Source organism: Diadema antillarum, unplaced genomic scaffold (genome assembly GCF_040938485.1).
Source record: "Diadema antillarum isolate AM-2024a unplaced genomic scaffold, OU_Dant_1.0 seq00000810_RagTag, whole genome shotgun sequence".
In the NCBI taxonomy this organism is placed as follows: domain Eukaryota; kingdom Metazoa; phylum Echinodermata; class Echinoidea; order Diadematoida; family Diadematidae; genus Diadema; species Diadema antillarum.
In genome coordinates, this window is record NW_027271690.1 from 499,515 (window position 1) to 523,581 (window position 24,067).

Below are 24,067 nucleotides of genomic sequence, written 5' to 3' on the forward strand. Positions count from 1 at the left end.
AAATTTGATTTGAAGAAGAAAGAGTGATTTTTTTTTTTTTTTTGTCCGTGCTGGCTTTAAAGGAGCATTTTGGTGCGGGGTTAAGGCCTTTTTTACATGATCATGGCCGCTGAAGACGTGCTCATGAGATTCGCCATCTCGGTTTAGTGTATGCCTCGGTGGGCAAGCAAGGTGACAGCCTGTCATTCGCTACTCTAAAACTCTTAGATGTTTTGTTGCGTCTCCCTCCTTTTCTTAATGACTTGAAGAAAGAGATGAAAAGGCAAGGGAAAATATTGCATGAGGTCTGGTCTAGGCTGTAGGCTTGTTCCTCCCCTCAGGGGTCCAGCGTACAGGAGGGAGCTCGCTGTGTGCAACCTTTTGTCGCAGCCCACACGTTTCAACCGACAAACTCCTTTCATGAGCAAGGTAATGCGTACTTTTCCTCTCCCGCTGTCTCCCCGTCTCTCCCTTATCATCCAGGGTGGAATCCCATTTGTCTGTTCCTCAGAGCCAGTGCCTGGCGCACCCGCGCTTTTCTCTCCTTCTTTCCTTTTGACTTTCTCCCTGCGTTTCCCCCCTCTCCTTTCGGTAGCGATTTTTTCGCAGCACAGACGAACGCACCGTCAGAATGGCTATTGATATGTCATCATGCACGGTGAGTAGAGCTTTTATGCGACGTGTCAAGAGATATTGGAAAGCCTTTTTCAGTGGTGTGTCAGGACTTGCAGCAGCCAATAGAACGCTTAGCTGATCCGCCTAGCGCAAAAATAGTCATTCTTGATGCTCCAAGTTCATTCTAACTTGTCACAGTAATACATTTTTGTTTATCCGAATCTGCCTAGGTGCCTAGCTTACTTACTGAGATGCCCCATGAAAAAAAAAAAAAATAGAAACCTTAGAATGAGGTTCGTGTAGCTCTACTAGAGTGGTGCCTACCTCAAAAGTGACAGAAACAGAATATCAATGCTCTACGTTACTCTGCTTGAAATGATGGCACATGTGAGCACTTCTGCAGTAAGCTGCCCAACAGTATAGTTGCCCACCCGTCTTCCCATTTACTCCCATCAAATATTGTCTCATCCACAAATTAATAACCTCCACATCTGAGGCTTGTCTATCGATTATCTCGAGGCAGGGTATCGCCTTGCAAACTATCCATATGTTTTTTATGGGCTTGTCAGTTGTGCCTGACTGCTTTCATCTCTTTTCTCAAGAAGTGTGAATTAAAAGAACGATGGTACTCCTGCAGTGAATGCGCGGATAATTGTAGCTCTGGGCGATGTTTTACATGGCCATTGAGCCAAATTTATTTATAATTAAAGAGACCCTCTTGCCTTTGTCGTCGGGTCATTCACGCCTCGTACAAGGAATTTTCGCGACATAATGGATAGATGAAACGTATTCATCCGACACTCGGGCTATTCAACATCAGCATCTAATCCAAACATCCCTTTGCGTGCAGGATTGCGAATCTTTTTTGTTGCGGAGCGTCATTCACCCCAAGTTTCTTTTCAGCTGTCCACCTCTGATATTTTTCTCCTGTTATCAAAAGGAGTTGCTTTCTATTTTCCTCCAATCTTTTTTTCTTCTCCTTCATCTTTTCTTTTTTACCATCACATAATATTTTCTTCCCCCAGATGATGCTTTCCCTCTGATGTAAGATGAGAACTTGATGCGAGCCGAAAAGGAATCCCGTTACTTACGGCCCACTAGACCTCAAATAAAGCCACTGTCAGTTCCCTGAGAAGTGCATATGCACTTTTGTCCAATATCCTTGGCAATATTTTCACTCTTCCCTCGCCAATTGTTAGCGTATAACAATGGCAAGGCGTGGTCTCTGGAGAGATCGCCATGGCAACAGAGATGGGGGGGGGGGGGGAACCAAGCATCTTTGGGGATAGGGACCAGTAGACCTTCTCGGCCTATTGCCCTCTCCCTTTCCACACCAACTCCCTGCCACCATCCCAGCTTTGTTTGCAGCAATCAGAATTGTTTTCTTGAGAACTTGTAAGAAGATGGTCAGATAGGATGTGCTGTTGAGTTGAACCTTGGTCCTCCTATCCTGTCTCATGGTAGTTAACACTGGTATCGCTGGAAATGCTTGAAAGTTGTAATATTTTCTTCCTGGGATTAGACTATCCCTTCCCTGCAAACTAAGAACTTGAGCATTTGATGCAGGTGTAGGGACATCAGGTCCCCTTACTCTCTTAACCCTCTCAAAGCCAGTGTTTCCAAAATACTGTGGAAATCTGTGTACAGTGTAATAGCCAGTGGTAGGGAGAGACCACAGAATACTCCCATCTCATGCGCAATTAACACCTCACCGCATATGGCTGCTTATGAATATCAAGCTTTGATACAAGTCACAACAGATGTTACAATGAAAGGGACAAATTAATCAATTGTTGCGATTCACGCAAGTGTGGCTAAAGTATCTTTTTTTTTTCTTTCTTTCTTTTTCTTTTCTCCTGTATCTCCCCACTTCCTGTTTAGATTTGGTTTGAAACAGCCGCAAGAAGCAGAAGCATAAATGGATGGCATAAAGAGGATTATATTTCTTGTCTAAACATATAGAGGAAATGAATTGAAAGAATAACAACTTTGGAAAAAAAATCTGAGAAAGCTTTTTGCAAGCCAATTAGTTCTAGATGAGTTCTCAGTCACATAAAGGAATATTTTGCCTTTGTAACGACTGGTTAGAATGAAATGTAGGTGTGTGTATTGGAGGGGTACAGAGTGGATGGGGGAAATTAGTTTGCAAACACTATAGCCACAAAAATGCCCCTTTGTGTTCGTAACTGGTCTTTTTCCTCCCTTTTTTGTGTGTATATGAGTGTTTGCCCATTTATGGCACACTTCATTTTGGCTGGATGTCGAAGAAGGGGTGCATGTGCATTTTTTTTTCTTTGCCAAAGTTAGGTACTGGGGCATTGCCCAAGTCACCCATCGCAAACCCTTTTTGAGGTGAAATAGGGCTAAATAAACGTTGACTGTGAAAATGTATTTGCAGATCCTGTTCTAATTATATGAAATACACTGTTATGGAAGTAATATCTTGCTTTCTAAGAGGTCGGTGAGAGAGTCTCAGGAAGATTTTTTTTCCTTCTTGTGGTTGTGCTTGCTTGCATCTGAAGAGTGCATATTGTACTTCTGCCTTCTCAAATATGAATATTATGCCTGACTCTTAAATGGATGACAAGTGAAAAAGATAATTTTCTGATTGCTAGAATGATATCAAACATTAGGATATAAATTGAAAGGATTCCAAGTTTGTTTCACTTTTTTGTGTGATATGGAACAACCATCAATAGTATGATGATTTTGAATGTTACCATCTTGATAATCACTTTTATTATCACAGCAAAGAAAAACACATAATTAATTTTATTCTCCCTGAGGAGAATGTTCATTATCTCCATGGACCCATGCTTTCTTCTGGAGATTCATAATTTCATAATCACTCAAATATTCCTCCCTCAGTCCCCATGCCTCATTGTTTAAGCTGTTGTTACTGACAGCGCTGCATTTATGCCAGGTGCCTCTCTGCCAGAAAGTTTGTTTAATCTCCATCAACTACATTGCATTATCAACCTGGCATTATCTTGTTGCTACGGCAACCGCTTCATATGCAATCACTTACCAGTGCATCACTACTAAGAGCATGACCGTCATCACTGTTTCCATTATCAAAGACCATTGACTATCCCAAAGTTTTTATTTCCTTGTGTTCACCCTTCCTCTCCATTGCTGCAATTACTCTTTCCATTTCAACAATTATCGACTCCCTCATCCGCCCCCCCACCCCAATTTTAGTGTCATATTAAAAAAAAAAATCATCAGCCTCTTGTTTGACCGATCAATGATTGCCGACTCCCTCCATTTGTTCTGTAATATGATGACATGCTCATCACATCCTCTGGGACAATGATGTTCAAGGTAGTCTCTTGCCCAAGACCCCTGCTATATGAACTGATATCGAATGATATGCTAAATTTTTGCTTTCATTCTAGCATTCTTTTGCCATGATTTCTTATCATATTATGTTTGAAGTTAAGAGAGTCGCTCAGTAATCATCACACAAAAAAGGGAGTACCTTTGTAATTGTCTTTTTTTTTTTAGCTTATCAGATTTGTCATATTTCATGTCTTCACTGAGTCATATCTGTAGTTGGAGTTTGTTTTGTTACCATATACTTGTATGATAACAATAGAAAGAGAGAGATAGATATACTGAAAGATATGATATAGCTGTGAAAGATATGTTTCTAGAAATACACAGAGAGACAGGAATATTATGGTATATGGAGAATAGGGGAGACAGATGCAGAGACATATGAAAGGGGGGATCTCATAAGATAATGAAGTAATTTCTGATGTCACAGATGGCTTTACGGCGTCTCTTTTGAGAGACCACTGCCCGAGTTGCTGTGGAGTGAATATTGTCAGAAAGCTGTTTGCACAGGCATCAAGTGCATCAGTTTTATGGGTCATTTTCTCCCTCCTCGTAGGTTATTGAATGAGTAATGTCATCAATGTACATCAAAGAAATAAGCATGAGAAAAGCAGACGTTTCAGACAGATAGTGTAAATATGCGATGGCTCGATGAGTGACTAGTCTCATGTCCAGTCCTCTTATGAATGAAAAAAAAAACACCTCAGTGTTAGCATCTCAAAATTATTGATAACTGATGAAAATTTTGTTTAAGGTGGGTCAGCCCATGTTGGGACAGCCCATGTTGGGACAAAGCACTGTAGTAGATGAAGTGATCTAAAAATCACTGATCAAATTAGATATTGTCATGGAAAGTAGTGATGTGGAGAGTTAGGAATGGAAATGTAGAACTTTCTCTGAGCTTCTTGAAATTTAGTGATGTTAGCATTGAATTGCATTGAATTACATCGTAAATTATTTCAAGCTAATTCATAGTGTTCTGTGCTTATTTCCATCAACAACAACAACAACAAAAATTAAAACCAACAAACAGTCCAACAGATTTTTTGTTAAATTAGTCATACCACCAATAACCCGCAGTTGCTTGCACCATACACATATTTCTGGCAAAAATTGAGAAAGTTGTACAAAATATATTTCACGTTTATGTGCTTGTGCTGATTCATTATTACAAATGATAGTATCATATCATAGATTATGACTTTGTGCTCTCTTTCAAATCAACTCGAATTAGAATGAAATATCAGTGATATTGAGAATTAAAGTCAAGTCTATTGAATCAATGATTGTGAACTTTATGTATCTTTTTGCGTCTGTATCCGAACCCTTTAATTGATATTTGCACATTCTTTTGGAGTGCAATGCATTAGAATAAGGCTGCAGCAAAACAAAAAGAAAAGAAAAAAAAAGGTGAATATAAACCAGAAGCGCATGATGGGATATGTAAGTGAGGAACACATGGACGTAAAAATTGATATGATTCTCACTGCACTTTTCGCTTAATTAGAAAAGAAAAAAGTACAAGTGTCGACGCACTGTTTGTCAGTGCTATAATTCTCCTTCCCTAGCACTGCTTCCCTTTGTACGCTCCCATTATGACGCCTTGGTTAATACGTATTGATCCGATTGGAAACCCGGCGATACATATTTCATGCGTGTACCGTTTTCATAGATCTATCTCCTGAAAAAGGACAGGCAACCCAATGAATGGAAGACGAGAACGAAAAAAAAAGAGAGAAAAGAGAAAGAGAGAGATATAAAAAAGAAGAGGAAAGAAAGAAATCCTCCTTGAGATGCTGGGAGAGAAAAGATGAAGCGGTGGCAGGCTGACCACAATCTGGTAGATCATTTTTCCAGACATCTTTAAATCTGTGAATAATACATCACGCCATTCATTCACAGGCTAGTGTTTGCCCGAAAGCATGCACTGTGTTACTCCGATTCTGCCTTCGAGTGGCTGCCTGCGCAGCTACAAAACTGGAAATAAGTCCAGAGTGATACAAAAGTAGGTTGAAAGCTGCTGATCTTATAAGAAAAAACACCCTCCAATTTTTTGTATTATTAATTTAGAAATCCTCTCTCCATTTGACTTATAAGATTCAGTAAGATCACATCAGAGAAGACGGAAGCTGGGTTTTACAGTCGGTAGTTCTGCATGGTACCATTCATCCTGGTGATTGATGTGTTATTATTTTTCCCCCATGGTAAAATGAAAAAAGAAAATGACTGAGGCATTTTTTTTTAATGCTTGTTACATGTGTTTTGTTGCATTATCTATGGATTTTACAGAATATCTTATGAGTCTGAAGTGCAGTTGCATAAACAATTCTATCAAACACAGAAAAAAAAAGAAGAGAAAATGCAAATGTCATGATGCGGTGTTACCATCCTCTTCTGGAGGGGAAAAAGTATATCATATCTTTTACTTTCCATCACTTACTTGTCAAGTAAACTGGAAGATTGAAAACCTGTTTATGCATGTTTGATGGCTAATATTTGATTGTTTTTTGATTTTCATTGGGAAAATTTATTTTTCTTTGATAGAAGACAGGTTAAAGTTATACTGAGCTGTGATTTTTTTTTTCATAAATCCAAATATGTCAAAGTCTGCAATAAGCCACTTTGACATATGAAGATAGGAGGGGAGAGAAAGAGAGAGAGAGAAGAACTAAAAGTGAGATGAACAGACAGAATTTCTGGTTATTCTATTTTGTTGCTAACATCATATTATGCTTTTGTTTTCTTGAGTGGGTTTTAATTACCTCCACAGATGTGTCAGAATTGTGATGAAAATTTGCTTTCAATAATTTCTTCAACAATTCCTTAGGGTTTTTCCTCCAGTACTTGTCCTTAGTCATTCAATTTTTAGGAGATATAGAAGATTACGGCATGATTTTTTTAAAAAGAACTAGAAGATATTTGATAAGCAAATTCATTAAAGAGATCATTATGTCACAGTGTAATCAACTGAGCTAATGCTATCTGTAGAAATTCAGTGAGATCAATAGGTAGTCATAAGTCAGATAATTGCATGATGTTTGCTTACAGTTTTACATAGAACAACTCTTTCTCAATGTCCTCATCAGTTTCTTAGTCTGTCTATCTTCCCTTAGCCATGCTTATCTGAGATGAAAATGTCATCCAACCCCCCTCGTTGAAAATAATAAGCACTCAATTATCATTAATCCATTTTGCTATCCCCTCCAATTTCCCCCCACCCCTCAAGTTCAGTGGATGTGTAGAGTACGTGCAAAGCCTGTGAGCTTGTGAACCCCGAGTGGCTTCGATTGATCCGGGGTATCACAACCCATCAACACCACTCGCGACAAGTGCTATCACCCGGAGGCGGCAAAACCGATTCCATCATCATCGTCGTCGATATGACTGCCCTATTGATCGGGGGGCGGTAAAAGAGCCGTTTTGCCCCGCACATGTCACCGGCACTTAGCCGAGGCACACAGATGGCGCGGAGCGGTGGCGGGGAGGGGTGGTCGCAGATCAATGTCTGTGTCTCCTCCCCTGCTATCATTAGCATGGAAGTGTATCTCTCTGTCTGTCTGTCTGCCAGTCAGTCTCGTAGGTTTTTTTTTTATTCCTTTCTCTTTTTCTGTACATCCCACCTATCATATCTCTCCCTGATCTGACAGAGATGTCTATATTTAATTTTTATTTATTCATTTTTTTTTTTTTGGGGGGGGGGGCATCTCAACCAAAAACCATGTTCATAACAATTTTTAATTTCAATCAATTCAATTTTATTCATTTCATAAAATCACATTAAAAATATCTACAGAGATGTGTGAGTCAAAGGAGGAAATCATGCAAAAGCCTGGGGCTTGAAATGGGAGATTTCCTTTACAATGCAGTTTACAATCACAGTTTCGAATAAAACATGTCAAAATGTACCTTAGAATAGAACTAAATTCAGAGGACTATAGGATTAACAATACATTAATTATAGACAACAGGAAACAACAGTGACTGAAATAAAACAATACAATGCAATACAATACTATACAATACAATACAATGCAATACAAAAAACAAACATGCTGGATAATTGTCAAAGGTTTGTAGGATATGGATTGATAACTGCTCAATTTTCTTTATCATTTTGCATTTTCAAAACAGAATTAGGTTGTAGTAACCTCAAATTTAATTTCCCAGTTACAAAATACATTATTGTTCTGCTTCTACTGTTATGAGAAGATTTGTGCTGGCCAGAACTACTCGAGCTTGAATGATGAAAATTTAGAGATATTTCCACCGTTTTAAATTTGGATCACATCGTGATTGATTGTAGTTTTATCTACCCAATAGAATTCATGCCAATTCCAAATACTTGAATACCTCAGTCATGTCTCTGAAATCAAGCAGTAAAAAGTAATATACGTATGTTTATGCTACCTCCAAGCACCTAAGAGCAAGATCTTGAGTTGTAGAATATCTTTTTATTCTATTAACCAGTGCAGCTGTCTGTCGAGAAACTCATTTCTTTTCTTTCTTTTTTCTTTTCTTTTATACTGATGTAAGAATATTTGCAATCAATTCAGTTCAATTCAATTCATTCATTTTCATTCTCATTTTCCTTCCAACAAAACATAACACAGAATAAATCAGGAATTACATCATAAGCATATATACATTAGAATGTGCAAAGCGAAAATTAACAAATAGAGATATACATACATATTGACAAAATACTAAATTATGTTTAGAGGGGAAAAATGTCCAACGGTACAGATAGCCAACAGCTTCGTTCGCTATTGGCAAAAAGAAAGTACACACCAGATTTCCTCCCAGCTCATTCACTGAGAATTATTTGGATGCTTAACATTGGCAAATTTGTAGGTCAATATGTATAGAAACATGATGTTTCTTGATACAATTATAAAAATCATCCACAGAATACTCTGTATTTGTATCAAAACCTCTGAGTCTTTACTCCTATATTCCAGTTTGTGACAAAAGCTATGTGCTCACCACCATTTTAAAATACTCGTATGTCTCTAAGAGCGAAAAACTAGAAGGGAAAAAGCTTGTTAGCTACAGGTTGGTGTCAGCTGTTGCAAAAGGAGTACCAAGCGGGAAGGGGAAAAAGGTCTAGTATAAGCTTGTCTTTCTGTAATTAAAAATAACGCTCCCGTGTTGGGAACCATCCCAATCTCACACCTAAAATCATCCATGGATGATGAAGGGAAAACGAGAGCGAATCCAGGCAGTCAAACATGAAACAAAAAATCAATTGCCACTGGGTGTAAAGTGAGAGTTACGCGACTGGATGCACTAATTGTTTCAGTGATTCACACCAAGCAGAATGCATGTGGGATGTCGTCGATACTCTGTGGTGCCCTCATTTTTTTGCTTCTGCTCATTTCTTCCTCTGCACGAGAATCCCTCCCACATCCGCGCGGAAGTAGAAATTTGAATTTGCATATATATTCTACTTAGGAATAGGTCAGACATCTGTGCCAGTAGATGCACTGCCTCTTTCTCGTGAAGCGGAGCTCAAAACTTGGTGGTGGAGCCGAAGTGATTCTATAAACTTGCTAGACAGCTTGTCATACGGCATGTATCACGACCATGCACCTTCCTTTTTTGCATTTCCTGCAACAGTAAGTAGAAAAATTCAGCAAAGTTTGACGGATGACACTCTGATATGATCATTGATTGGCAGAAAAAAAAGCAGTCAAAACAAAACTGAATGACATATTTGTTGTCATTCAAAAATAACTAAGCTCTCACTGTGTGAGGACTGTGTAAAACACATGTGTAGAATAAAAATCACAAAAGATACAATGTAGGGCACCTCTTGCTTGAAAATATTGCCTTGTAACAAGGAAAGTAATCATTCTCTTGTTCAGATATCTTTTTTCCTTGGTGTCCATCACTTTTTAATGAAAGTCCTGATTGCAGATGTGATTAGCCCGTTTGTCTGTCCGTATGTTTGTGTTTTTACCAATGCTATGGGTCTGTGATGTACATGTTGTGCTCTTTATTTTGCTATCTGTGAAAAGAAGCCTTCATCGTATGATTTACAGGGGATGGCAGCAAAGTGCTGGATAATCAATGTGCTTTTTGTTACAGTTGTTACCCAACATTCATTGGTTATTGTACAGTTTTATTGCTTTAATGCAAAGACACAAAAATAAACCAAAAGAAACAGATATGTGAGATACAACAAGACACTGAGTGGGGCATAGTTTTCTGCAATAGATACAATGTATTTAAATCTGATTAGAAAGCACCCTGGGAATAAGGGGATGAACACATTGACATGTTCTGAAAAAAATGTCATTAATGATGCAGATTTCTGAATTGGAATGAGGAGTTGAATGCAAGTGCAGATTTTTTATGAAGATATGAGGCACAATATTAGTTTGGAGATTAGCACAGAAAGTTACTCTGTGTATAAGGTACAATTGCATAATAGATTGCAATATCTTTTTCTCTCTTTTTTCATGACAGACATAGCTGGATGAGAAAAAAAAGACCAAAAAATTAGTAAATAAAGCACTTGACCTAAGATGACAGACACCAATTTAAAAGTACATTTATTTTGAGTCTGCTCAGATACTGGCTATGATATATCTGCAATGTGTGATGTGTATTAATCTTCTGGTTGATGTATGCACATCTATAGTTCATGGGAGATTGGAATTTAGGGGAAGGCAAATATTTTTCGAATTTGAAAATCTTCGGCAGATGGTTTGATACATCCGTGTGTGTTCAGTAACTTGTACTTGTATACCCGTGATGTCAACTATGCTAGCTTCTGTAAACGGAATTTTTTTGTTTGTATCGTCAAAAAAAGGGATTAAACCTCATCCAAGGGCATTTCTGTGAATAATCCGTGCTCAATATTTACTCTGAATCTGAAGTTAGGACTTCTTCAAACAACTGTGTGTTGATGGACCAAAATTGCTTTTGATCTTGAGGAGACCTATTATTTAACCAACCCACAGAATCTTGACTCCAATCTGAGGAATGTTGATTAATTTTTGTCATATTTTTTTTCCCTGTCAAACATTGTCTGTGTTGATTGTTCATGGCTTGCATTGGGATAATTTATCATATCTGGCAGTGATTGTAGACACAGACATGCCTAACCTAGAAAAATATCTTCTTCGCTCTGTTGATATTGGCTGTGCAAATTTGGATTAAATGAATCAGAGGCTGAGGAGATATACCCACTTAACATCTAACCTTTAAATTATGAAAAGAAACTATTTAAGCAGCGGCTCATGGTGGTGTTTGATTTATGTGACACCACTTGAGTATCGCCTCATATGCTTTGTTTCCTTTTCTGTTTGATGAAGCGTTTTAGCTCTTATTTGTTCCCGGAAGCGTTCACAGCATTGGAATTAATTGCTTTTTGCCGCAGATCTCTCAAACGGCGGCTCCCTTGTTCTTTCTGCCGGTTGCAGGAAAGATCTGGGAATAGAATTGACAACATTTGATAAGCCCGCAACATTGCATAGATTTGTATTGGTGCCAAGTAGAAAATTGTAAAATATGGAGATAGATAATTTGCAATAGAGGCATGACACATAATCAAACAAATCACTGCATGCTGTCATTTTTCTTGTTATAAAAGTAACTTAGTTAGATGTCTACAGAAAGATTCAGAATGCAGTGATGGTTTTCTCTTTAGATCTCAGTGAATTTATGATTAGATTTATTTCTATTCTTGCTTGTGTATTTATGATATGTCACCACAAAAGCCGTATAATGTTGGGAAAAATGATATTTCTGTTTTTGGCAGGTATGAATTTTCCAGATGCTGAGCGTTAAGTGGATAGGCCCTATATAATTGGTCTACTTTGATGCATAAAATAAAAAAAATAAAAAACTAACTCAAAGTTAGAAAACTGTATCCAGGTTCTATTGCAAAAGTCAACTTTATGTGCATGTTCTTCCTTTTATGATCCCTGACTTTATACAGGTAATGTGATGACACACCACCATATCATGTAACGACAATGCACACATAGTAGAATTTTTTTTTTTAAAGAGAGATTGTGGAAAATAGAAATGAAATGCAGGAAGAAAAGTAATATAGTACTGGATTAGAGGTTAGGTATTCTTAGGCAATCAAATCATCCATTAAATTTTCGGTGTGCAAGGGGACCGAGATTAAGAGAGAAGGAAAGAGGTAGGAGTTCTGAGGCAAGAGGGGGATGTTCTTTCTACGCTCCTTCGACCCTTGGGATACCAAAATCTTGCAACCTCACGGTTGTACGCCTTTTGTTTCAGGAACCCCTTACTTTCCTTCAAATTCCACCACAAACCTCTCTTGCAACCATCAGGAAAGAGGCAAGGAAAATTGTGTGTATGTATGTGTGTGAAAGAGAGAGAGAGAAAAAAAGGAGATGAATAATCATGTATTTCCTTGCTGTATATTTATGATATATATTTCTCTGTCTCATAAATATATATCTTGATAAGATATCTTTATATATGGTTGTGGTTTTTGAGATCCATATCAGTATCACCAAATATGTCTCAATTCAAATATACTAGATTAGGTCTTAGGCAAAGAATTTTGCACTAGTGCAACATGACTCCTCACTTTACCTTATTGCACATCTACTATCATCAATCCAGACATTAGATTATTAGATTAAGTGCATGCTCTTAAAAGGTTTTCATTTTTCATCTTTCCATCATTTTGTCTTTCTCTTGGTGAAACAAATCACCACCTTGCTTTTTATGTCTCCTGAAATCAAAATTAACCCATTGGAGACTAGTCCAAAGTATGCTTCGACAGGTGTCTATGTGAAATGTGTGTTTTAGCAAAATCAGCTCGTCCTTAACCCTTTTCCTACGGGAACCTGGTGACTTGTGTATTAAGTCTATGGGGATTTCAGAATTCAGTATAGAACGGGTTAACTTGTTTAATAAGAAACTCCAAACCATGTTTACATTGCTTGTCATGAAAGAACATCTAACAAACTGACCAGTTACAAATTCATTGGAATCAGGTAGAATTAAAAAAAAAAAGAATCATAAAGAGTAAGACTGGAGATAAGTTTTCCTTAAAGTATCATTATTTGCACTAGGAATATAAAGGAGTATACAGTTAGAATATTCTAGACATAATGTATGTCATGAATAGGGAAGGCACTCTATTAAACCTTTGAAAACAATGGGCTGAAATATGATATTATAATTACATTTGATGAGTTGATATAAATGTGTCTCGATTGGCCAAATAGAATTGTTCTCCTTTGTGAGACTTGAGGTTTGATAAAGGCTCATATCTAAACCAACTATATTTGAACGATATTACACTGTGCTTGCCTTCCCGATGTACACTTCTCTCTCTTTTGCCTATTCAATAATTATCACGTGTGCGCTGTGGTTTCTGCGTGAAATGCGCATGGTCTTTGACAAAGTGTAACTGAACTTGTTAAATGATTAGTTTGTGGCATCAATGCATATGATTGACTATACTGTAAGATGATTTGATAATGGAAGTAAACTACATCTCCTATCTAAAACAGATTAATCAAACTACTGACACACAATGACTCTCAGTGTGATGATTCTGAAGAAAGTGCAGCGTTTTTGGTCAATATTTGACCTGAGTTGAACTTACACCGCTGTTTTGACCTTCCCTAACCCTTCTTCCCCCCACCTTTTCCACACTCATCAAAAGATGGGTAAATTAGCCCTAATCTTCTCTGACAATACAGGTGCTAATCCTTTGACAGAGACCACCAAAGGCAATGAAGAAAAAATAAGGAGAAAACACAAAAGAGAAAACTGCTGCTAGAGTGAACTCTTTCTAATGCTCTAGGAAACTGATATGCTCCCTTTGTGTCGTCAATAACCAGTGCCCCAGATAAACCATTTAATACACCTCTTTTTATTCTGTTATTCCTGTTTTTTATCTAGTTTAATCGATCCATCCTTGTGAGGCCATGGAAGTGAATTACATCAAAATGAATAACTTATAATTATCTCCTTGTCCTGACAATTCAACGTGGGCTGTAATATTGCAGTATAATGAGGCTCGCTATCTTTTGAACAGTTTAACTTTTCATGATATCTTGGTAGAGCAAATCAATCACAACAACCACTTATGACATCAAGTGATGGCATCAACCTTTTCTTTTTCTGATAGCTGTTACTATCAATTCAGTTTTTTCATTTCCTTCTGTATGAAATAGATTTAATAGGTGTAAACCTCAGATATCTGACAAAAGATTTTGATTACCCGATTGTGATGTTGTGATATGTTGACGATGTCTTGGATTCGAGCCTTCCATTGCTGGTTTTGGACCATCATCACATTTCTAGATTAATAATGAGGAACCTTGGATTAAGACCGAGAAAAGTCCTGGTCAGAAAAAAAAAAACATTGTTTGTGACCAGTATGTGATAGATAGTGAACAATGACAGTCAGTGAATGGGGGAAACATTTTTGTTTTGGAATCTATAAAAGCCAGTTAGCTAGGTCATGGTAAGAGTTTGACATAGTTCAATCACAGGAACTCAAAATGTTATTCCTTCATTCCACAGTGTGAAACATGGGGAATGACGTATAAAGTAGCTTGAAAATATCATATGGTGATACGAACAGTGAACAGTGATGATTTACATAAGGTCTGCAGAGGTAATCACAAACATATGATAACTTGTTACTTGGAACTTTTTTGTGCTTTTTGTTACATCTGATTGTACGGAGAATGGACCCAGTGTGCATCGGAGGCATTTTTGTGGTCACACGCTGGCGTTTCATTGGCTGCTCGGCCAGTCAGAGTGATTGGTGGTTGGTCCGCAGAGAAAGAGCTGAAAAAAAGAGAGAAATGACAGAGAAAAGCTTTGGGAAATAGAGAGAAAGATGGAGAAATAAAGAAAGAAGGAGGGGTATGGAGAGAGAGGGGGGGAGAGGGAGCCAGGTCACCAGTGATCAGCTGGACACGGCTAAAGCAGCAGCCAAAGAAAAGGGTGAAAAAAAAGTATGGCAGGCTAGTGCAATTTTTTTTTCGTCCTCAGCAAGGGAAGGCAGAGCAGGAAGTAATTATAATTACAGACAGGAGATTTTGGGGGGCAGTTTTACTATGGTTCTGGACTTGAGGCATGTGCATATCAGTCTGTGTGAAAAATATGATTTCATTTCGGTGTTAGGTTCCACTCGCTCGGGGTCATTCGCATTGTGGCCGAGTGTCAGTAGAGGTGTGTAAATTTTTTTTTTGTCCTTCCAGCAGACTCACTAAAGGTTTAAAAAAGGTTATTAGCTGGTGTTTGCTTGGTTGAATAAGGCTGTTCTCCCCTATTAATGACTACATCATCCTCTGATGTTCCAAGAATCGTGAAGTAACATCGCAGAATACGTGGTGACTTCTTCTAAAGAACTTCTTCGTGCGTCGCATCAATGGTATGTCAATCGTGTCTGTTAGAAATTCCAGCTTGGTCCACTAATTTTTGTAAATGCTCTTGCCATGTTGCGTTTCATAGTTCAAATATGCATACACATTTCAAGTGTGCAGCTCTGCTGATTTCTCGATCTGTTGATAATCTGCAAAAGAGACGTTTGCCAATTTTCTGTGAACAAAACTTGTGGATATTGTGATAACAGGATCATTGTCATATCTTTTGAATAAATGTTTTCTTAACCTTTCGAAATTTACTCTTCGTTCTGCATTTTCCTCTCCTATCCCCTCTCATTCCTCATCTCTCTTCTCTCCACAAATGCCAAGCCTGTACCATCTCTCTTTGGACCACTTGTTTGCTTTAATTTCTCTGTGAACATTTTGTTAAGCGAGTGTGTGTGTGTTTTAGCATTTTTTTTTTCTCCCTGTCTCCCCTCGCCGTGTTATGAGAGAAGCGGAGTGCTCAATACGTATTGTGCAGCTGTGATGAGCAATAAAAATGTTACTGGGCCAAGTGTATTTGCAATTTTATAATCGTCCCTTTCTCTGTCTCTGCCCCTCTCTCTCTTTTTTCTGCCCCCCCCCCCTCTCTTTCTGGGTATTTGCTCTACACTTGACGCTGCTCCAACGGAGGGCATCTGCTAGGGGCAAACTGACCACGAAGGGGCTGTCTCCTTTCCCCCTACCCTCCTTCTCTCTCTTCCCCTGCTACAACGGTCCTGGCATCGAGCAACTAATGGGCTGTCGCGAGCGCTCTAAGTAAACGCTCGCCACCGTGGCGCATGATTGTCGCCGCAGAATATTGCACCATCTTGACTTGCGTGAATGGGACGGCAGATGTTGCTGATGACACCCGAACTCACGCTTATCACACAAATATTGACAATCCAGCTAGCAGGCATTTGATCATGGCTAAAAACTATCATGATATCTCATTCCCAGAAATAGAAATACAATAGTCAAGAATGTTAACTTGGATGGTCCTACAAGTTGATTACTTGCCATTTCTTACCTTTCCTGTTGTGTTATCCAATCTCATAGTAAATCGTGGTAGTATGACAGTATGAGAAAGTATGTCTAAAGTGTTACTTCGGTTAGTATGTCCAAAATATGATATGAAATTCCAAATTCTTTGTTAATGAAAATTCTTTCTAGATATGCTATGTAGAACAGAATAAAAAGGCTCCAGAACACCAGTTAAACAACAAATGTTTGGTACACACACACACACTCACACACACTTTCAAAAAGAAAATGAGAATGTAGCTATAAAGGTTGATAAGATTATTCTTTATTGTATGTGATGAAGAGGTAAATAAAGTCAATTATTTCATTATTTGATATCAAAGTGTCAAATGAGGTAATTAAAAAACATATTTTTCGAAACTCACACTATTTCATGTGTAGAAGCGTCAAGACAGAGAACCTGTCTTAAGTTGGAGGAAACTTGATGATACTTCACCACAGAAGTAATGTTGTTCACCTCAGCTTTTCATTTCAGGAGAACAAGTTTAATAATGATCAATTTCAGAATTGACATTACTGAATGTATGTTAGCCTTTTTACCTTCCTTTTTTTTTTTTTTTGGTCTCTTTTGTTTTTCTTCTGGCTTGTGCCATGTGGGGGAGAGAAAAAAAAACTTACCTGGTGGCGTGGGGGTGAGGGGAGAGATGCAATTGGTAAACTATCACTGAGTTTGCGTATGGAAGAGTTGGTGTGTTTAAGCAACAAAAGCAGACGTGCCCATAGACTCAAATTGGGAAGAGTGCTTCACGCCTTGAACACACAGAGCGACACTTTATACGCCAAGTGTGCAAACTGGGCTTAATTCCCTGCAGATATTTCCTAGCGCGCTTTTTTTTTTCTCTCCTCCCCACTCGCAAAGTACCGTGACAATTGCTGATATCACTTGACGGCGATCCTGCCCCATGTTCTTACGATTAAATGTAATAAACTGACATAGCGGGACGTGATACGGGCAAGAGCAGCAACGGGTGAAACAGAGCCATTTAATTGGGGCAGTCCTTTCACATGTTTTGCCAATATTTTTTCTTTCTCTCTCTTTTTCTTTTTCTGTTTTTTTTTTTTTTTTTTTTTTTTTTTTTTGGTGCTGCTATACGCATCGTGCTATTCTGTAGGCATACAAAGGAGTTATTGCAAGATCAAACACCGTAAGATTTGCCTCACGATGTTACACCGGGGGAGGTTTTCTCTCTGATTAATATTCAAAAAGAGAAGGAAATTGCATGTAATGCAACTCTAGTATCATGTGTCAGTGTCATAATATTGGAAGATTGTGTTTCACTAAATTGTTAACAATGTAGGGATGAGAAAAACATGTCTTCATGTATGCTTTTATATAGGAGTTGACAAAGATAACAATTGTGAATGTCAACAAGTATGCCTATAAAGAGCAATGCACGCAAGTTATGTATGATTTGTAACTGTTACAAAATGTTGCATCTTTTATGAGATTAAACCACCACAGCTAAGTCATGTCATACTTCAATGTATTATGCATGTATAGGTAGAACAAGTGGAGATATTAATTGAATTATTCCACTTACAAACATGAGTTTTTTGGTAGAGAGAGAGAGAGGGGGGGGGGGGGGGGGAGATAGCCACATCTAAGATTGAGAGCACTTGATATTAGAATTATTTCTTTGTGTATTGTTGCTTTGTTTCAGTATGAGAAGTCTGGATGGGGGAACTTATTTTATGATTAAAGAAAACTTTTAATGGTGCCATGATCTTTTCTTCGATCAATTTAGAACTTAAGTCAAGTGAGGTCTGTTGAAGGGTAATGATAACCCCCTCACTTCTTCCCCCCCCCCCATGCCCCACCATCAAGTTCACCCATGGGACTGCTATGACAGGAAAGCATCTTACGAGACCCGAGGGAGGGTGGGGCATGTCGAACAGGGGACCCAGGGGAGGAAGTTATCGCCAGTCAGGGGGAGACCTAGGGCTTATCTGGTCTGATCAGGGGACAGGAGGGAGAAAGGTGGGAGGATGTGTTGCCAGACCAAGAAAATATTTAGCGCAAATATTTTTGCTCAATGAGATAACACAAATATTAACACAGATTCTAGAGAGCCGTTTCTGTTTTGTCATACCTCTTTGTCGTCGTTTGGTCACTGGATGCCAATTTGGGGAATAATTTGTGGCTAAATGTCATAATTTCTCCAGCTCTGTACTGTGCTTTTGAGATACTCATGAGGCAACTGACTCCTTTTTCAATGCTGCATATTTTCTCCTATTACACCCTTTTATAACACTTATTTCTGACAAGTCAATGAAAAAATCTTCTGCATTGATTATAGATATATCAGTTTTCTTCTCTGGTCAAAGAGAACTTCATACAAGTGAATAAACACACATTGAAAGTATTTCTATCATGGCATCAACCATTGGCATATAGTTCTGTGTTGTTATTCTGACTTGTCTTATAGGTAGGGCTTTGTTTTTTGTTTTGTTTTGTTTTGTTTTGTGTTTTGTATTGTATTGTTGTTGTTGGGTTTTTTTTCAGGTGGCTGCTGCCCTGTTCAAAGTGAGGTTGTCCTGATTATGGAAGTTTATTTTTGATGATACCATTGACTAATTTTTTCCTTTTTGTTCTCTTCTGTTTGTTTTCAGATTGTTGATGAGTTTGGGAAGGTCAAGTGCTGGATCGATGCCAGTGAGCCGGGGTCAGGAAACTGGATGAAGTACGTGCGCAGCGCCCCCAAGCTGGAGAACCAGAACATGGTACCAGTTCAAGTTGATGGCAAGGTGAGTACCGAGTATACTCGGGCAGGAGTGTATGGGAAATGTGTGTTGTAGCAAGATCAGTCCATCTTCAACGGGTTAATTCATTAGTCTTCACACTCTTTGTATATGAATGCACACACACACACACACACACACACACACACACACACACACACACGAGACACACGTATACAGACAACAAAAATCCCCCACATATACACATGTATGTATAATCTTTTTATTTGTAGGCTTTCATATTCCATCTGTTGTTTTTCTCCTTCATTTGTGTAGTTACAGAACATTCATTTTTATCTGTTTAGATGATGCCTATTTCTTTCTTTGTGAGCAAAGGACCTTTCAATAGTCTCACTCTTAAAAAGCTGTGTTCTGTGTAGGAGTAGTTTTAATATACATTGTACATTTGTGATGCTTTCTGAGGGAAAAAAAATTAAAGAATACATGTGCAGGTGTTTGATATGAAAGTACCACACTACTAATGAAAATTTGATGCACAAATTCAAGTTGAGATAACCTGTTGATGTGTATGAATTGCAAGTGGATAGTACAATGCTAGTTTGCAGGTCACTTTTAAAGGACAAGTTCACCTTCATAGACATGTGGGTTGAGTGAATGCAGCAATATCAGTAGAACACATCAGTGAGAGTTTGAGCAAAATCGGACAATCCGTTAAAAAGTTATGAATTTTTGAAGTTTCTGCTCAGTCACGGCTGGATAAAAAGACTACTATAGCTTGTGATGTCACATGAGTACAACGATATAAAGAAAGAATAAAGAAAATGCAACATATTTCCATTTTTCTCGCATAACAAAAGAACACTCGACTTCTCTCTTTCAGAAGGCAGGGGGAATAATATTACCCTTAACATACGTCAGTAGCAAGTCGAAGAAATGTGCGCTTTATTCAAAAAGTAAAGTTTTGTGAAATTCTATTTTTATTTTCCTTGTATAGTTGTACATATGTGCCATCATACACTGTAGTAGTCTTCTCTTCCAGCAGTGACTGTGCAGATACTTAAACATGTGTATTCGTAACTTTTGAACGGATTGTCCAATTTTCCTCAAACTTTCACTGATGTGTTCTACTAATATTGCTGCATTCTCTCAATTCTTATGTATATGAAGGTGGACTTGTCCTTTAAGGCATTTTGGACGAAATAAAATCAGTGTGTGAAGGTTTTGATATATCAAGTGTTGTTATGTTGGATTTGGTTGCGACATCCAATTGTAGAATCGTCTACTTCTCTGTGATCAATTCAGTTGTGGCAGGGGAGGGGAAGACAAAGCTCTGTCCTATTACAGTGCAACAGTGCCCTTCAATACAACAGCTGTTTGTTGCGAAGACCATAAAAGCTATAAATCCAATGATACAATCTAATGATATTACAAGCTCTCTCTTTCAGACATCATGAGAATGAGTGGTGTCGTAATCGTGACGTTTGACTTGTGCAAGCCAAGAATTTGATTTGTGCCTGAAATGCATTTTATTGCGCGGCAGGATGGTTGATACCAATAAATGGATTTGCCATTCTCTCTTCCCCCCTGGAGATAATTCATTTTGAGAATAGAATAGATTCTTCATTGTTCAAACCCCTCAGAAGAAATAATGGATTGTGCAAAGTGAGCACTTGATTGCTCTGTATGCAGCCAGTATTATGAGGCATCTATAAGGCTCATCACATAAAGCCCATTCTCCTCATGTCTTCTCTAATCAAATCAATTTAATGCTCATAAAAATCAAGCATGCAAGAAATGAATGAGAAGACTTCCTCTAATGCATGGCAGTGAAAAAAAAAGTAGAAGAGGAAAGTGATGTCTACAATATTATTACTCATCCAGAATTATAAGTCTTTCGTAGAGTTTACAGTCCCATTTTTTTTTTCATGAAATACTTGTGCATATTCATAGTGTGATATGGAGCATATACAATTTTGTATTAAAGGGGAAATGATAGAATAACAAGATATTATATTTAGGCCTATAAGGACTCATATATTTTTGCAACTTGTTTTATTTCTACAGATGTTTCTATCTCTGGCCCTCTTTATCTTTCGATAAATCTCTGTCATATATGATAGGCCTATGTTTTGAGTGTTTGTGTATGAATACATCCTGAATTTTATAATTTCCTTGTGTTAACACTCATATTTTTGGTGTATTATTCTTAGTTAGATACAATGTAGGCCCCTGATTTGTATATGAAATTCATGTTCGTCTTACAATCATCTATCCAAATTTATTGATTACACATGTCTGCACACAAATATGTGACAGCCTTCCAATTGACGAACTTGAAACAATTTATACATCAGCAAACATTTCGGTAGTAGTCTCAGCCTTAGTCACATTGGAAACTGTTACGTTTCTACAAGGCAGTTGAATATTAGCTATAAGGTTAAAAGGAGTATATCGCTATGTTCAGTCTGACCCCTGCATAATACAAACTTAGAATTGACAAGTCAAGTGGTTTTCTAGTGAACATTTATCCCATTCCCAAGTGTCTGATGATGCAGATCAATAATCTGAGGCATATGGTATCAATTTTTTTTAAATATGATTATGTATCATAATATGTAGTGTTGGAATCTCCCTGTTTCCAGCATTTTGATATACTCAAAATGATCTGCAAGCTTTATAAATTTTGGTTATTGTACTTTTGATGTTAATGTATGCACTTATTTTCTGTAAAAAGTTATATCTATATTTTTCTATGGGAAACTTAGGAAAAATAATGAATGAAAGAACAAATGAATGAATGAATGAATATATGTTTATATATCTACTTGTTTCACTTGGTTACATGTATTATCCAGGTGTTTTACAAAGCCATCCATAACATCGGGGCGGGCGAGGAGCTGCTGGTTCTGAAGGATGCAGCTTTTCCAGACCAAGATGGAAACCCCATACAGATTGTTGGTAAGTTTTAAAAGACACACATACAGTCTTACGTACCCACCTAGGCAAGAAATTGTCATTCAACCATTTTGTCACTTTTCTGTAGGAAAACATATGGTAAAACTGGTAACCATATATTTGTAGGTTTGATGGTATAGTAATGTAAATGTATATGATAGGGCCTCATCCATGTCAAAGGATCTGCCTATGGTGACTGTCAGTGATATTGATTTCTCCCTCATACATGCACAATTACGATATGCATTGTAATGTTGCTGTATTCATGTGTTATCAGAGACAGTGTGGTTAAAGAGTGACAATTCCTATATTGATTTGTATGGTTTACTTTTTTGCATACTTTGTATCAATTTGTATTGTTTTGTCACTGTACTTGGAGATTAAAAAATACAGAAATGAAATGAAACCATGCCAAAACAAAACGAAACAAGCAAAAATAAAACAAAACTATTGCTGTAGAATAGTTTGGAAAACAAACATCAGTGCATTATGGGTGAGGCTGGGGAGTGTTAGCTAAAGTGTGTGTTTTGGTATAGAAAGTGTATGTGGATGTGTGTGTTTCTCAGTGATTGGGGTACGGTTTAGGTTAAGCATCATTTGAAGGAACTCAAATAAAGACATAGGAAAAACAACAAAAACATGGTCTGGGCAGAGAAAATTTCTGCCAGTGGAAGCTGTGCTATATTTGTTACAAACCCTTAAATAATAAGTAGTGGATATATTGATACTGTTTTCAAATGTGTTTGACTAGCCACGAGTACTTTGCACAACAAAATTTGCTCTTGAGCATATATCATGTGATAAACAAACATGGGCTTTAATGTTCAAGCATGAAGCTCTGACCTGTGATTTTTTTTTAACCCTAAGGAAAAAACAAACAAACAAACAAAAAATCTCTATCCAAAGTTCAAAGGGCTTTCTCTTGTGGCTTGTGAGACAACCTTATCACCATGAATGAAGGAGGTATTACAGTTCTCTCATATTTATATGAATTTTGACGTACCATATGCTTAAAAAAACGAAATGTTCATACGCATTTTAATTTCACAAATTTTGCAAGAGCTAAGATTCCACAAAATTCAAATACATGTGAAAGTTCTTGTCTACATTACATGTACTGAATGCCAGGGGCAATTCGCAAAAATGTCATCCTGCTAAAAAGGCCATCGGCTCCACTTGGCGAAAATTTCGTGCCAAGAAAATATCTTGCTTTAAAGTAGCTGCTCACATGTTGCATTTCTTATTGAAACAAGAGCTATACTGCAATACCTGGTGAAAGTTTAACAGTTGAAGCGTAGAATTGAGCGATTAACAGGTTTGTTCCTGCAGGTTCAAATCTGTAGAAGATACAGGCCTTCTGACATCATTTCAATTTATTGCTTGTTTTTCTCAATGTCCAGAAGAGAAGCAGTATGATTGTGAAGAATGTCACAATTCGTTCCGGTCCAAAGTTGCCCTGAGAAGACACCAGAAGTATGCTTGCAACAATGTCAACGCCATTTTCTCCACGCTCAACCAAGAGTTCAAAGGTGAGTCCAGGTTCTGACATATGTTTCAGACCAGTTCTGTCTTGATTGAATCATATAGATCTTTTCTCGGAATACACACTGAAGTTATAAAGTTAACACAGTCATTTTTAAGTGCCATATCTTGTTTAAGACGACCACCAATATTGTAAAACAGGAATAGCAATGACAGCCTGCATCTATTGATATTTTTACAAGTATATCTTTCTATTTCATTGTCACCAAGTCTTAGTCCATTCATGATTTCATACGTGAATACGGATGAATAAAATGATGACAATCATGCCTATTTTAGAAGGTCCTCCCTCGGTTCCATCGGCAGATCTGCGTTTCCTGTTCCCTGTCTGCACAGAACGCGGATCATCTGCCTACCATCCAAATATTGTATTTCTAGAACAAACACACTCCTCAGAGCAAACAGATATGAGCTCCTTGACTGAGAGGAGGTGTCAAGGCTTACACAATGTGTTGACACAGCGGACCAAGCCCCCCAGTTTATCACGTTTGCAGCAGAAAATCTTGACGGCGCGTTTTCCGTAAAACAAA

The 24,067-nt window shown here is 37.8% G+C and overlaps 1 protein-coding gene across 1 annotated transcript in view; it reads left to right on the forward strand.

The window, feature by feature from the left end:
• LOC139739649 (histone-lysine N-methyltransferase MECOM-like) overlaps window positions 1-24,067 on the forward strand; it is a 141,031-nt gene that overhangs the window by 113,693 nt on the left and 3,271 nt on the right. Inside the window, exons 3-5 of the mRNA XM_071650259.1 lie at window positions 18,951-19,085; window positions 21,896-21,998; window positions 23,396-23,524. Coding sequence (XP_071506360.1) covers window positions 18,951-19,085; window positions 21,896-21,998; window positions 23,396-23,524 — 367 coding nt within the window. The remainder of the gene's footprint in view (window positions 1-18,950; window positions 19,086-21,895; window positions 21,999-23,395; window positions 23,525-24,067) is intronic.